Below are 13,890 nucleotides of genomic sequence, written 5' to 3' on the forward strand. Positions count from 1 at the left end.
CCTATAGTAACCATGGCTTCCTGTAATACATATGGAGATAAAATTGTTTGTATGGTTCTTTCATCTATAGTGCCCATGGTTTCCTGTAATGCATAAGTAGATAAAATTGTTTGTATGGTTCTTTCACCTATAGTAACCATGGCTTCCTGTAATACATAAGTAGATAAAATTGTTTGTATGGTTCTTTCACCTATAGTACTCAGGGCTTCCTGTAATGCATAAGTAGATAAAATTGTTTGTATGGTTCTTTCATCTATAGTGCCCATGGTTTCCTGTAATACATAAGTAGATAAAATTGTTTGTATGGTTCTTTCACCTATAGTAACCATGGCTTCCTGTAATACATAAGTAGATAAAATTGTTTGTATGGTTCTTTCACCTATAGTAACCATGGCTTCCTGTAATACATAAGTAGATAAAATTGTTTGTATGGTTCTTTCACCTATAGTACTCAGGGCTTCCTGTAATGCATAAGTAGATAAAATTGTTTGTATGGTTCTTTCACCTATAGTAACCATGGCTTCCTGTAATACATAAGTAGATAAAATTGTTTGTATGGTTCTTTCATCTACAGTACTGATGGCTTCCTGTAATACATAAGTAGATAAAATTGTTTGTATGGTTCTTTCACCTATAGTAACCATGGCTTCCTGTAATACATAAGTAGATAAAATTGTTTGTGTGGTTCTTTCACCTATAGTAACCATGGCTTCCTGTAATACATAAGGAGATAAAATTGTTTGTATGGTTCTTTCACCTATAGTAACCATGGCTTCCTGTAATACATAAGGAGATAAAATTGTTTGTATGGTTCTTTCACCTATAGTAACCATGGCTTCCTGTAATACATAAGTAGATAAAATTGTTTGTATGGTTTTTTCACCTATAGTAACCATGGCTTCCTGTAATACATATGGAGATAAAATTGTTTGTATGGTTCTTTCATCTATAGTGCCCATGGTTTCCTGTAATGCATAAGTAGATAAAATTGTTTGTATGGTTCTTTCACCTATAGTAACCATGGCTTCCTGTAATACATAAGTAGATAAAATTGTTTGTATGGTTCTTTCACCTATAGTACTCAGGGCTTCCTGTAATGCATAAGTAGATAAAATTGTTTGTATGGTTCTTTCATCTACAGTACTGATGGCTTCCTGTAATACATAAGTAGATAAAATTGTTTGTATGGTTCTTTCACCTATAGTAACCATGGCTTCCTGTAATACATAAGTAGATAAAATTGTTTGTGTGGTTCTTCCACCTATAGTAACCATGGCTTCCTGTAATACATAAGGAGATAAAATTGTTTGTATGGTTCTTTCACCTATAGTAACCATGGCTTCCTGTAATACATAAGGAGATAAAATTGTTTGTATGGTTCTTTCACCTATAGTAACCATGGCTTCCTGTAATACATAAGGAGATAAAATTGTTTGTATGGTTCTTTCACCTATAGTAACCATGGCTTCCTGTAATACATAAGTAGATAAAATTGTTTGTATGGTTTTCACCTATAGTAACCATGGCTTCCTGTAATACATATGGAGATAAAATTGTTTGTATGGTTCTTTCATCTATAGTGCCCATGGTTTCCTGTAATGCATAAGTAGATAAAATTGTTTGTATGGTTCTTTCACCTATAGTAACCATGGCTTCCTGTAATACATAAGTAGATAAAATTGTTTGTATGGTTCTTTCACCTATAGTACTCAGGGCTTCCTGTAATGCATAAGTAGATAAAATTGTTTGTATGGTTCTTTCATCTATAGTGCCCATGGTTTCCTGTAATGCATAAGTAGATAAAATTGTTTGTATGGTTCTTTCACCTATAGTAACCATGGCTTCCTGTAATACATAAGTAGATAAAATTGTTTGTATGGTTCTTTCACCTATAGTAACCATGGCTTCCTGTAATACATAAGTAGATAAAATTGTTTGTATGGTTCTTTCACCTATAGTACTCAGGGCTTCCTGTAATGCATAAGTAGATAAAATTGTTTGTATGGTTTTTTCATCTATAGTACCCTTGGCTGCCTAACGAAAACATCTTGTCTGTTTCTAAGTCTCTACCAATCAGAAGTAGGTCATCAAAACCTTGGGCAGTAAGTACATTTTGTGAAACATTCTATGTTTGTGTTTGATAGTATAATTCTGTGTGTCATGGAGAAAACATACACTAGATGTTTACAACTAGAGCAGTAGAAGGACTTAGAGTCTGTACTTAACACATTTTAACTGTTCTTACTCTGTTCTCATGGTGTGTTAAAATAAGTTTGTTGTGTTTGTACCAGACGTCCCACATTGCTTGACAGGCCACATTTGTTGTTCAGAGGCATCAGGAATGTGTAATAAACTTCTCTCATATAGTTGACTGTTAACATACTTTACAAGTATAAATAAAACATATTTTACAAGTGTTAATAAATAATGATGGTGTTTGTTTAGTATGTTTAATGGATAGGACTTCTGGTAACCCAACTGTTTAGTATACATGTTTAATGGATAGGACTTCTGGTAACCCAACTTTTTGGTATACATATTTAATAGATAGGACTTCTGGTAACCCAACTGTTTAGTATACATGTTTAATGGATAGGACTTCTGGTAACCCAACTGTTTGGTATACATATTTAATAGATAGGACTTCTGGTAACCCAACTGTTTAGTATACATGTTTAATGGATAGGACTTCTGGTAACCCAACTGTTTAGTATACATATTTAATGGATAGGACTTCTGGTAACCCAACTGTTTAGTATACATGTTTAATGGATAGGACTTCTGGTAACCCAACTGTTTGGTATACATGTTTAATGGATAGGGCTTCTAGTAACCCAACTATTTAGTACACATGTTTAATGGATAGGACTTCTGGTAACCCAACTGTTTAGTACACATGTTTAATGGATAAGGCTTCTGGTAACCCAACTGTTTAGTACACATGTTTAATGGATAGGACTTCTGGTAACCCAACTGTTTAGTATACATGTTTAATGGATAAGGCTTCTGGTAAACCAAGTGTTTAATATACATGTTTAATGGATAAGGCTTCTGGTAAACCAACTGTTAAGTAGACATGTTTAATGGATAGGGCTTCTGGTAACCCAACTGTTTAGTACACATGTTTAATGGATAGGGCTTCTGCTAACCCAACTGTTTGGTATACATATTTAATAGATAGGACTTCTGGTAACCCAACTTTTTAGTATACATGTTTAATGGATAGGACTTCTGGTAACCCAACTGTTTAGTATACATGTTTAATGGATAGGGCTTCTAATAACCCAACTATTTAGTACACATGTTTAATGGATAGGACTTCTGGTAACCCAACTGTTTAGTACACATGTTTAATGGATAGGACTTCTGGTAACCCAACTGTTTAGTATACATGTTTAATGGATAGGGCTTCTAGTAACCCAACTATTTAGTACACATGTTTAATGGATAGGACTTCTGGTAACCCAACTGTTTAGTACACATGTTTAATGGATAAGGCTTCTGGTAACCCAACTGTTTAGTACACATGTTTAATGGATAAGGCTTCTGGTAACCCAACTGTTTAGTACACATGTTTAATGGATAAGGCTTCTGGTAACCCAACTGTTTAGTACACATGTTTAATGGATAGGGCTTCTGGTAACCCAACTGTTTAGTACACATGTTTAATGGATAGGGCTTCTGGTAACCCAACTGTTTAGTATACATGTTTAATGGATAGGGCTTCTGGTAACCCAACTATTTAGTACACATGTTTAATGGATAGGACTTCTGGTAACCCAACTGTTTAGTACACATGTTTAATGGATAAGGCTTCTGGTAACCAAACTGTTAAGTAGACATGTTTAATGGATAGGACTTCTGGTAACCCAACTGTTTAGTACACATGTTTAATGGATAAGGCTTCTGGTAACCAAACTGTTAAGTAGACATGTTTAATGGATAAGACTTCTGGTAACCCAACTGTTTAGTACACATGTTTAATGGATAAGGCTTCTGGTAAACCAAGTGTTTAATATACATGTTTAATGGATAAGGCTTCTGGTAACCCAACTGTTTAGTATACATGTTTAATGGATAAGGCTTCTGGTAAACCAACTGTTAAGTAGACATGTTTAATGGATAGGGCTTCTGGTAACCCAACTGTTTAGTACACATGTTTAATGGATAGGACTTCTGGTAACTCAACTGTTTAGTGGACATGTTTAATGGATAAGGCTTCTGGTAAACCAACTGTTAAGTAGACATGTTTAATGGATAGGGCTTCTGGTAACCCAACTGTTAAGTATACATGTTTAATGGATAGGGCTTCTGGTAACCCAACTGTTTAGTACACATGTTTAATGGATAGGACTTCTGGTAACCCAACTGTTTAGTACACATGTTTAATGGATAGGGCTTCTGGTAACCCAACTGTTTAGTACACATGTTTAATGGATAGGGCTTCTGGTAACTCAACTGTTTAGTGGACATGTTTAATGGATAAGGCTTGTGCTACCTTGACTGTTTAATAAACATATTTACTGGGTAGGGCTTCTGATCACTTGACTCTTTAGTAAATGTTTAATTTTGATTGTTTATTTGTACTATTTTTGGTCTGTCACTTGAATAAAAATTCTGGGTAACTGATCAGTTCTTCCATAAGCTTGTGAATGTTTCTAGTTTTGTTTCTTCAATATTTAATTTATTTTTATTTTATTCATTCCTAGAGGAGAGCAGTTGAACAGAAGAAAAGGTCTTTATCCCAGATCCAATAAAACATAGAAACTGTTTGACAAAACATTCTTCTATGAAGTTGATCAAACCCAAAGAAGAGTACATTGTTTCCTGGTTATGTTGTTAATTACAAAGTTTATGATTTATTGTATAAATGTGGAAAAATAGTGAATGTTAGATGACTTTTTTTATAAAACTGTTTTTATTAAATGTGATTAGATAGGGTAATTTATCTAACCTGTGTTGTTTAATGGGAAACTTTTAGATTGTACTTTATTATCTAACACTGACAATTTGCTTAAATATTTCAAATAGATCTGTGGTTGTAAAAATATAATACAAAGTATTACAGATTTGTTTGAATCTTTGTTATGAGAGTCAGTACTGAAGAGATTAGCAGATTATTCCTCTGTTATTTAAATCTTCTAGCACTGGAAAGAGAGTAACAAGTAAGGTAATCCTCTGTTATGCAGAGTTTAATGTTTGATTGTTAATAGATTAGAATCATGATACTGAAACCTTAATAACATTTGATGTCAGATGGTATTTTGTTGATATATTGAACAGATGGTACAAAGTATTTTGTTGATATATTGAACAGGCTAAATGAGGTAGCTTCCAGTTGTTTATCCATGTCATCATCATCTGCTGAAGAATTGAAGGTAAACACTGCTGGACAAGAAAAGTTGTAATTGTTCTGTGTAATGACAGATGTGGAATACATTGATTAGTGTGTTTTGCATAATGACAAGTGTGGAATACATAGATTAGTGTGTTTTGCATAATGACAAGTGTGGAATACATAGATTAGTGTGTTTGGCATGATGTCAAATTTTGGAATACATAGATTAGTGTGTTCTGCATAATGTCAGATTTGGAGTACATAGATTAGTGGGTTCTGCTTAATGATAGATGTGGAATACATAGATTAGTGTGTCCTGCATAACGACATGTGGAATACATAGATTAGTGTGTCCTGCATAACGACATGTGGAATACATAGATTTGTGTGTCCTGCATAACGACATGTGAAATACATAGATTAGTGTGTCCTGCATAACGACATGTGGAATACATAGATTAGTGTGTCCTGCATAACGACATGTGGAATACATAGATTAGTGTGTCCTGCATAACGACATGTGGAATACATAGATTTGTGTGTCCTGCATAACGACATGTGGAATACATAGATTAGTGTGTCCTGCATAACGACATGTGGAATACATAGATTTGTGTGTCCTGCATAACATGTGGAATACATAGATTAGTGTGTCCTGCATAACGACATGTGGAATACATAGATTAGTGTGTCCTGCATAACGACATGTGGAATACATAGATTAGTGTGTCCTGCATAACGACATGTGGAATACATAGATTAGTGTGTCCTGCATAACGACATGTGGAATACATAGATTTGTGTGTCCTGCATAACGACAGATGTGGAATACATAGATAAGTGTGTCCTGCGCAACGACAGATGTGGAATACATAGATTAGTGGGTTCTGCATGAATGAACTTATTAAAGTCAGACAAGTATGCTAAACTAATGGAGGATCATTACAGAAAACATGATATTTGGTTAACAAGTTTAACTGTCTATGTACTATTGATTTCTTTTATCATAATTAATGCATAAAACATTTTACAAATGATACCAATGTTACAGTTTACCTTATCAACGGGAACTATAACATAGTTTTCTTCCAATTCCTGAATCTTATATTTGTAACTGATCAAACAATAAATCTGTATCGTATTTCTTTAATTTATATGAGATAATTTTATTTTTATTTTTTAAGTACTTACAATCTCTATTCCAGAAACCATCAGGTTGAATACGATGTAATGTAGTTACGTTTTAAAATATATTCATCATTTTTGTTTTTAAGATATTTTAGACTATTATTCTTATTACATTTTGTTGCTATTCTGTATTTAGTGCCTGTTTTGAGTTTTTCATGTAATATTTTATATTTTATTATATCTAAATTACCAGTAATAATATGTTTATGAAAACTATAAATAATTCCCATTCACAACATAAATTAACATCATCTACATTTTTATATATTGATGGACTAACTGGAACTTCATTATATAATTGACTGTAGGTCTTAAGTTTTTACAAGGAAGATATTATTCTTTATAGATTGATGAATAATTTTAGACATCTGTAAATCACTGAATATTTTATGTATAAAATTAATTACTAAATATGAAAGGTTGAACTGCAGTTTCTCTTTTTCAAAACTTGAAATATCATTACATTTTAATCAATATTTTATAATGTCTACAAGTAAGTAGATCATTTCAAAAGTTATATTTATTTATTACATTAATTAATACTTTTATTTTGGGAAGATGAAGTCCATAAATATTTTTAAACAATTTACAAACACTAATGTCAATATAAAAACTATTACCTTAATAACTACACAATTATGAAAAATTTTACTTTATTAATTTCTTTTACCTCTAGTTTTCCTACTTTTATGAAAAAGTTATCTATAAAGAAAAACTTAATAATACAGTAATTATTACTCAAATTCAGAATTATTAAAACATTTGTTTGATTGATAAAGATATAATGTTCTTAGTTTCAAAATGTAGAAGTCTGTTGGTGTCTTCATTATATAAATATATACAGATTAATATTTATTGTTTTTTTAAACTGATAACACACTCAGCCTGAGACTTTGTATCTGTGACCAGATTTTCTTCTGAAACTTTATGCATGTATTATTTAACACTTGATAAGGTAGCATTACAGTTAAAGGCATTTGTTGTGTTTAATGAATGAAATGAAAATTTCAGTTCCTAAACCCTTTGTCAGTGATTAGGAACAGTCAATCAGAAATGCACCTGATTGGTGAATTATTTTAAAAATACATGCATCAGAACATGTCAGTTTTCCATAAAGTGTAAAATAACTAATTTTAATTTGCTCTTGGTATAAGTAATTACAGCTTTAGAAATAACAGAAGATCTTGTACATGTGAACTGGCTAAGCTTACATTTAGTTCTAGTTCATAACTTTTCAAACCAGAATAACTGATGGTTTTTGTATGATTTACTCTACTTGGTAACGTACACCTATGAAAAGATTTTATTGTAGTTTCCTGTTAAGTACTCTATTAACATTTCTAGTAAACTTATAAAAATGGTTTTCTTTTACAGAGAGAGTTAAAAGAATTACAACAGTGTCTCAAGAAGGAAGAAGCAGCAAGAAAAGCCACAGAGAGTCAACTTTTAGATGTAAGTTATCACTTGTTGTTTATTAAATAAAACACAGAATGAGAATCTTTTATTAGTTTTATATTTGATTCAGTGGAACAGCCACATGGTGGAATATTTCTCTTTCAGAATAGTGGATTTAAATTATGGTTTACGTCACATTTTGTAAAACATCTTTGTAAACTTCCTACTGGTAGTGAAAGTGTTCCTAAAGTTTATCCAATTATATAACCTATTTTTTACATTAGATAACTTAATAAAAACACAAACGTCTATAAACTGCTATAACAGATAGTTTTATTGTCATTACAATTACAGGCTCTTCTGGAAAACAAGAAGCTACGGTCTCAACTTGAACAAAATCACAAAAGTCTATGAACTGGTGTAACAAATAGTTTTATTGTCATTACAATTACAGGCTCTTCTAGAAAACAAGAAGCTACGGTCTCAACTTGAACAAAATCACAAAAGTCTATGAACTGCTATAACAAATAGTTTTATTGTCATTACAATTACAGGCTCTTCTAGAAAACAAGAAGCTACGGTCTCAACTTGAACAAAATCACAAAAGTCTATGAACTGGTGTAACAGATAGTTTTATTGTCATTACAATTACAGGCTCTTCTGGAAAACAAGAAGCTACGGTCTCAACTTGAACAAAATCACAAAAGTCTATGAACTGCTATAACAGATAGTTTTATTGTCATTACAATTACAGGCTCTTCTAGAAAACAAGAAGCTACGGTCTCAACTTGAACAAAATCACAAAAGTCTATGAACTGGTGTAACAGATAGTTTTATTGTCATTACAATTACAGGCTCTTCTGGAAAACAAGAAGCTACGGTCTCAACTTGAACAAAATCACAAAAGTCTATGAACTGCTATAACAGATAGTTTTATTGTCATTACAATTACAGGCTCTTCTGGAAAACAAGAAGCTACGGTCTCAACTTGAACAAAATCACAAAAGTCTATGAACTGGTGTAACAGATAGTTTTATTGTCATTACAATTACAGGCTCTTCTGGAAAACAAGAAGCTACGGTCTCAACTTGAACAAAATCACAAAAGTCTATGAACTGCTATAACAGATAGTTTTATTGTCATTACAATTACAGGCTCTTCTAGAAAACAAGAAGCTACGGTCTCAACTTGAACAAAATCACAAAAGTCTATGAACTGGTGTAACAGATAGTTTTATTGTCATTACAATTACAGGCTCTTCTGGAAAACAAGAAGCTACGGTCTCAACTTGAACAAAATCACAAAAGTCTATGAACTGCTATAACAGATAGTTTTATTGTCATTACAATTACAGGCTCTTCTGGAAAACAAGAAGCTACGGTCTCAACTTGAACAAAATCACAAAAGTCTATGAACTGCTATAACAGATAGTTTTATTGTCATTACAATTACAGGCTCTTCTGGAAAACAAGAAGCTACGGTCTCAACTTGAACAAAATCACAAAAGTCTATGAACTGGTGTAACAGATAGTTTTATTGTCATTACAATTACAGGCTCTTCTGGAAAACAAGAAGCTACGGTCTCAACTTGAACAAAAACAACAACAACCAAAAGGACAAACACTTGTCGATGACTTAACATTAGATGCCATAACAGAAACATTCGATAAGTTCCACAGGTTTTTGGACTTGCTTCGACAGTTTGGGTAAGCTAGATTGGAATAGCTAAGTCAGTATGGGTAAGCTAGATTGGAATAGCTAAGTCAGTTTGGGTCAGCTAGATTGGAATAGCTAAGTCAGTATGGGTAAGCTAGATTGGAATAGCTAAGTCAGTTTGGGTAAGCTAGATTGGAATAGCTAAGTCAGTTTGGGTAAGCTAGATTGGAATAGCTAAGTCAGTTTGGGTCAGCTAGATTGGAATAGCTAAGTCAGTTTGGGTAAGCTAGATTGGAATAGCTAAGTGTGTTTAAAAGACGTGTATCCTTTTCTGGACAGTATTCACGATGAATAACCAGAGTTAGCAGCAGCCACCCTTTATTTAGAGTAAAGCAAAAGTAAGAAAAATCTTGGTGAATTGATCTATAGCTTAAGCAGAAAAGACAAGAATCACGTTGAGCTATGTTTGTATATTGTGTGTGGGAGAATTGGGTCAACATGATTGGTACTTGTTACTGGGACTAGTAATTTTACCAAACTACTGATGTTTAAGTTCGAGTCTTTATTTAGAAGTGGTTTCATTTACGTAGCCACCTATTTTATGTCCAGTCAACACGGCGCATTCCAGGACTACAGGCATCTGTTTTCGTCAGTCCTGTATGGTTGGTCTATTCTTATGTTGTTGACCCAAAGTGTTTTCCAGTTTCTTTAACAGGTTTGTTTACAGGAACACAATGTTAAGTAAGTGGCATGTTTGTTTAGTGTTCACAACAATAACTGTTAGTGTTCTGTAAGATTTCTAGTGGACATCAGTGTTGAACTTTGTGCCTACATTTTTCACCTTGTATTACAGAAGGTAAAGAGTGCTGATCTGTTTGTCTTCTCTTCAGTTTATTGGTGATAAAATCAGAGGTTTATCCATTATGTTGACATCTATCAATATAACAAATACAGTAGTCTGTTGAATTAAACATACGGTGAATTATAAGTTTTTAGAAAGTGTATCCAATTTCATATTTTATCCTTGATGTTTAATTAGAAGTGTATTTTTTGTATTTATATAAACACACCTTTTAACCCTTCATGACAGGGTTGGTATAAAATACAGTAATTGCTATATGCACATTAAGTATGTAGGCTTGATATAAAATACAGTAATTGCTATATGCACGCTAAGTATGTAGGCTTGATATAAAATACAGTAATTGCTATTAGCACATTAAGTATTTATACTTCAATTTTCATGTACCTTCACAAAGTTTGATAGACTTTTAGTAAATATTACAAGATTTTAGTACACAAAAATCAGATTTTTAATGAAGTATTTTCATGATAGATTTGTTTGTAAGAACATCTAGTGTTTTGTTACTAGTCTGAGTCAGAAGTAATTTCATATAAAATTAAAACTGTTATTCAACCAAAACATTTCAAGTGTTATTCATGTAATCTCTAAAGCTCCTGAAGACAGTATATTTTGCCTGTTATTTTCTCTATACTAACTATGTGAGGTCTGTCAACTGACCACCCTCATAACAACATTATGAAATAAATATAAATTTGCTTTTTTTCTTCCAGAACAATTAAAAATTATAACACAGAAACACAATGTTTAATCTAAATAGTTTAAATCTTGTAACATTAGACATTTCTTTTTAATTATTATTTTTGTTATATTGGCTTCCTAAGAAATGTTGAGTGTTGTGATCTCAAAGGTTTTTAAGATCAGATAAGGTTATCTAAAGCTGGGAAGACCAAATATTCCAGCTTTATCTAAGAATATTTGCAGCTTACAAATATGTTTACCTAAATGATATAGCCCAAAATATTAACTATTCTTGTTATCAGTGATTAGAATTATTGTCTCTTATTTTGTTTACAAAATGCTGAAATAAATTTTACTGTTGTAGGTTAGAAGACCTGGTGAAGTTAAGTGGCATTGATACAAAGTCAAAACATATAAAATTAGAATGCAGAAAGAAAACTCATTCTCCAGACAGGAAACAAAAAGTTAAACCTGGACTTCAAGTCCAACAAGAACCAAACAATACTTCCAACTTCATCACGACTCCAACAGAGAACGGAACTCTTGGTTCACAACACACAGCTATGATACCCAAGATCAGAACAAGTGTAAACTCTACAAACACTCATCAGTTACAAGAAGACACTGACCACAAAAACTGTGACTTGAGTTTTAAACCTGTTGTTCTGAACAGTGTGAATTCCATGATCAGAACACTTCAAAACACTACAAGCAGTCAGCAGAATAACACTAGACGTACTGTTCAGCTGTTACCAGAGGATGTTGAACAAAGAAACTCCAATTTAGATTTTAAACCTGATGTTCTGAATAAGGTACATAATCCATCATTGTCTGTAGAGAAAGCATCATTTTATAAGGCTGGAGATGACTTGTTTCAGTATGTCATGAATAAAGTTTCAGATGCACTAATATCACTGAATCATGCTTCTAACAAGGAAGCAGTTGATATATCAACATACCTGGTGAACCCTTCTGTAGCACGGGATAGCCAAACCAGTCTTACACAAACAACAAATTCTCAACCAAACTTATCAGATGGTGAAGGTTTTAGTCATCTTAAAAATGTAGAAAATAAAGTTAAGAAATCTATGGTTGACCAGAGGAAGTCATCTTATCCACAATTACAAATGGGGTTCAGGGATTCATATGGAACTTTGCAAGACAAAGTTGATAACTGTAAAAATGAGTTACAACAGGGTTCAAAATCAAAGGAGAACAGTGTTTGTCACCATCAACTTGAGAGTAATTCTGGATTTGTAATGCAACCACTGGATCACAGGGACAGCAGTCACAGAGTTGTGACTCAACCACTGGATCACAGGGACAGCAGTAACAGAGTTGTGACGCAACCACTGGATCACAGGGACAGCAGTCACGGAGTTGTGACGCAACCACTGGATCACAGGGACAGCAGTCACGGAGTTGTGACGCAACCACTGGATCACAGGGACAGCAGTCACGGAATTGTGACGCAACCACTGGATCACAGGGACAGCAGTCCCAGTGTTGTAACACAACCACTGGATCACAAGTACAGCAGTCACGGAGTTGTGACGCATCCACTGGATCACAGGGACAGCAGTCACGGAGTTGTGACGCATCCACTGGATCACAGGGACAGCAGTCACGGAGTTGTGACGCAACCACTGGATCACAGGGACAGCAGTCACGGAGTTGTGACGCAACCACTGGATCACAGGGACAGCAGTCACGGAGTTGTGACGCAACCACTGGATCACAAATACAGTAGTTACGGAGTTGTAACGCATCCACTGGATCACAGGGACAGCAGTTCTTGCTCTAGAACAACCCAAGACTTGAGAAGTAAGTCGGAAAAAACTGCTGTCATGTTTGCCTCTGATCTTTTAGCCATGTCAACTGGATTAGAAGCTCATGTTGCTGAGAAAGAAATGGAAAGTGATAGTTATCTTGTACCTGAGGTAGCTTTACTTGCAGAGGAGCAGCATAGCACCAGTGTAGAGAGTAGATATGAAAAAGAAAAGTCACATTCACTTAGTTCGAAACAAGGTAAAGCTACTTCGGTGTATTCAGACACATTTGAAACTTCAAATGATGAGGAAATTTGTGAAAACCTACATAAAGGTGTTGATAGTAGTGGCAACACAAACAGCTCTGTGAAAGAAGAGCTTGAGGTAACATTAAAATCAGTCTCTGAGAGTTTAGAAACAGAAAGCATGGACACAGGGGGTACCTTGAAGAAAGATGTAACATCAAATGGAAAAATAGAAGAAAAGGAAGTGCAGCATAAGTTGTCACTAAATGCTTCCTTGGAAGTACCAGAACTAAATGAAAACAACAAACCTCTGTTTAAATCTTTGGACAAGCATGTGGATGATCTCCCATCTTTCTCGAGTCTCAACTCTCTGACTGGTTTAACGGATATGGAGACACCGAGCATTTCGCTCTCTTCATCAGTGTCAAACAAGCTCACTGGAAGTGATATTGAAGATTTCTAGTTGCTTTGATTGTGGCAGTTATGTGTTCTTGTTTTTCAATAATGACAGTCGTCAGTCAGAAAACTGTGATATGAATGCCAATTATTTATAAATAGTTATTTTATGTAAATAACCATACCAGTGATTTATATCAAAACTGGAGTTTGCCAGGTTGAACTCAGTAACAGGAAGTTTATCATAGAAGCAGTTTCTGTACAGATGTTAACTTCTGTGTATATGTGTGTCTAGTATTAAACTTGTGCTGACTAGTAAAATGTGCTTTTAAATCTGAATACATAAAATAATACATGGTT

At 33.7% G+C, this 13,890-nt stretch overlaps 2 protein-coding genes across 4 annotated transcripts in view; one reads left to right on the forward strand and one right to left on the reverse strand.

The window, feature by feature from the left end:
• Positions 1-13,890, reverse strand: part of LOC143237669 (uncharacterized) — a 237,718-nt gene that overhangs the window by 160,349 nt on the left and 63,479 nt on the right. The gene's annotated exons all lie outside the window — the stretch shown is intronic.
• Positions 4,720-13,851, forward strand: LOC143240869 (uncharacterized). 3 transcript variants are annotated; one of them, XM_076484073.1, is made up of 5 exons: positions 4,720-4,815; positions 5,318-5,378; positions 7,901-7,978; positions 9,476-9,627; positions 11,485-13,851. In XM_076484073.1, exons 1-5 carry the CDS (start codon positions 4,790-4,792, stop codon positions 13,595-13,597), a joined length of 2,430 nt encoding a protein of 809 aa, XP_076340188.1. In that variant the 5' UTR covers positions 4,720-4,789; the 3' UTR covers positions 13,598-13,851. The 3 variants fall into 3 exon arrangements, with proteins under 3 accessions (XP_076340188.1, XP_076340187.1, XP_076340189.1); XM_076484072.1 differs by having other exon boundaries at positions 4,775-4,830; XM_076484074.1 differs by lacking the exons at positions 4,720-4,815; positions 9,476-9,627 and having other exon boundaries at positions 4,843-5,378.

The sequence above is a fragment of the Tachypleus tridentatus genome, chromosome 13 (assembly GCF_004210375.1).
Source record: "Tachypleus tridentatus isolate NWPU-2018 chromosome 13, ASM421037v1, whole genome shotgun sequence".
Taxonomy (NCBI): Eukaryota; Metazoa; Arthropoda; class Merostomata; order Xiphosura; family Limulidae; genus Tachypleus; species Tachypleus tridentatus.

Excerpts from the sequence above, each read along its gene's own strand:
- LOC143240869 (XM_076484072.1), top strand. The coding sequence starts at position 4,790 with ATGAAGTTGATCAAACCCAAAGAAGAGTACATTGTTTCCTG. Across the intron at positions 5,379-7,900 it reads CATCTGCTGAAGAATTGAAG|AGAGAGTTAAAAGAATTACA; the intron begins GTAAACACTGCT and ends TTTCTTTTACAG. Across the intron at positions 7,979-9,475 it reads CAGAGAGTCAACTTTTAGAT|GCTCTTCTGGAAAACAAGAA; the intron begins GTAAGTTATCAC and ends TTACAATTACAG.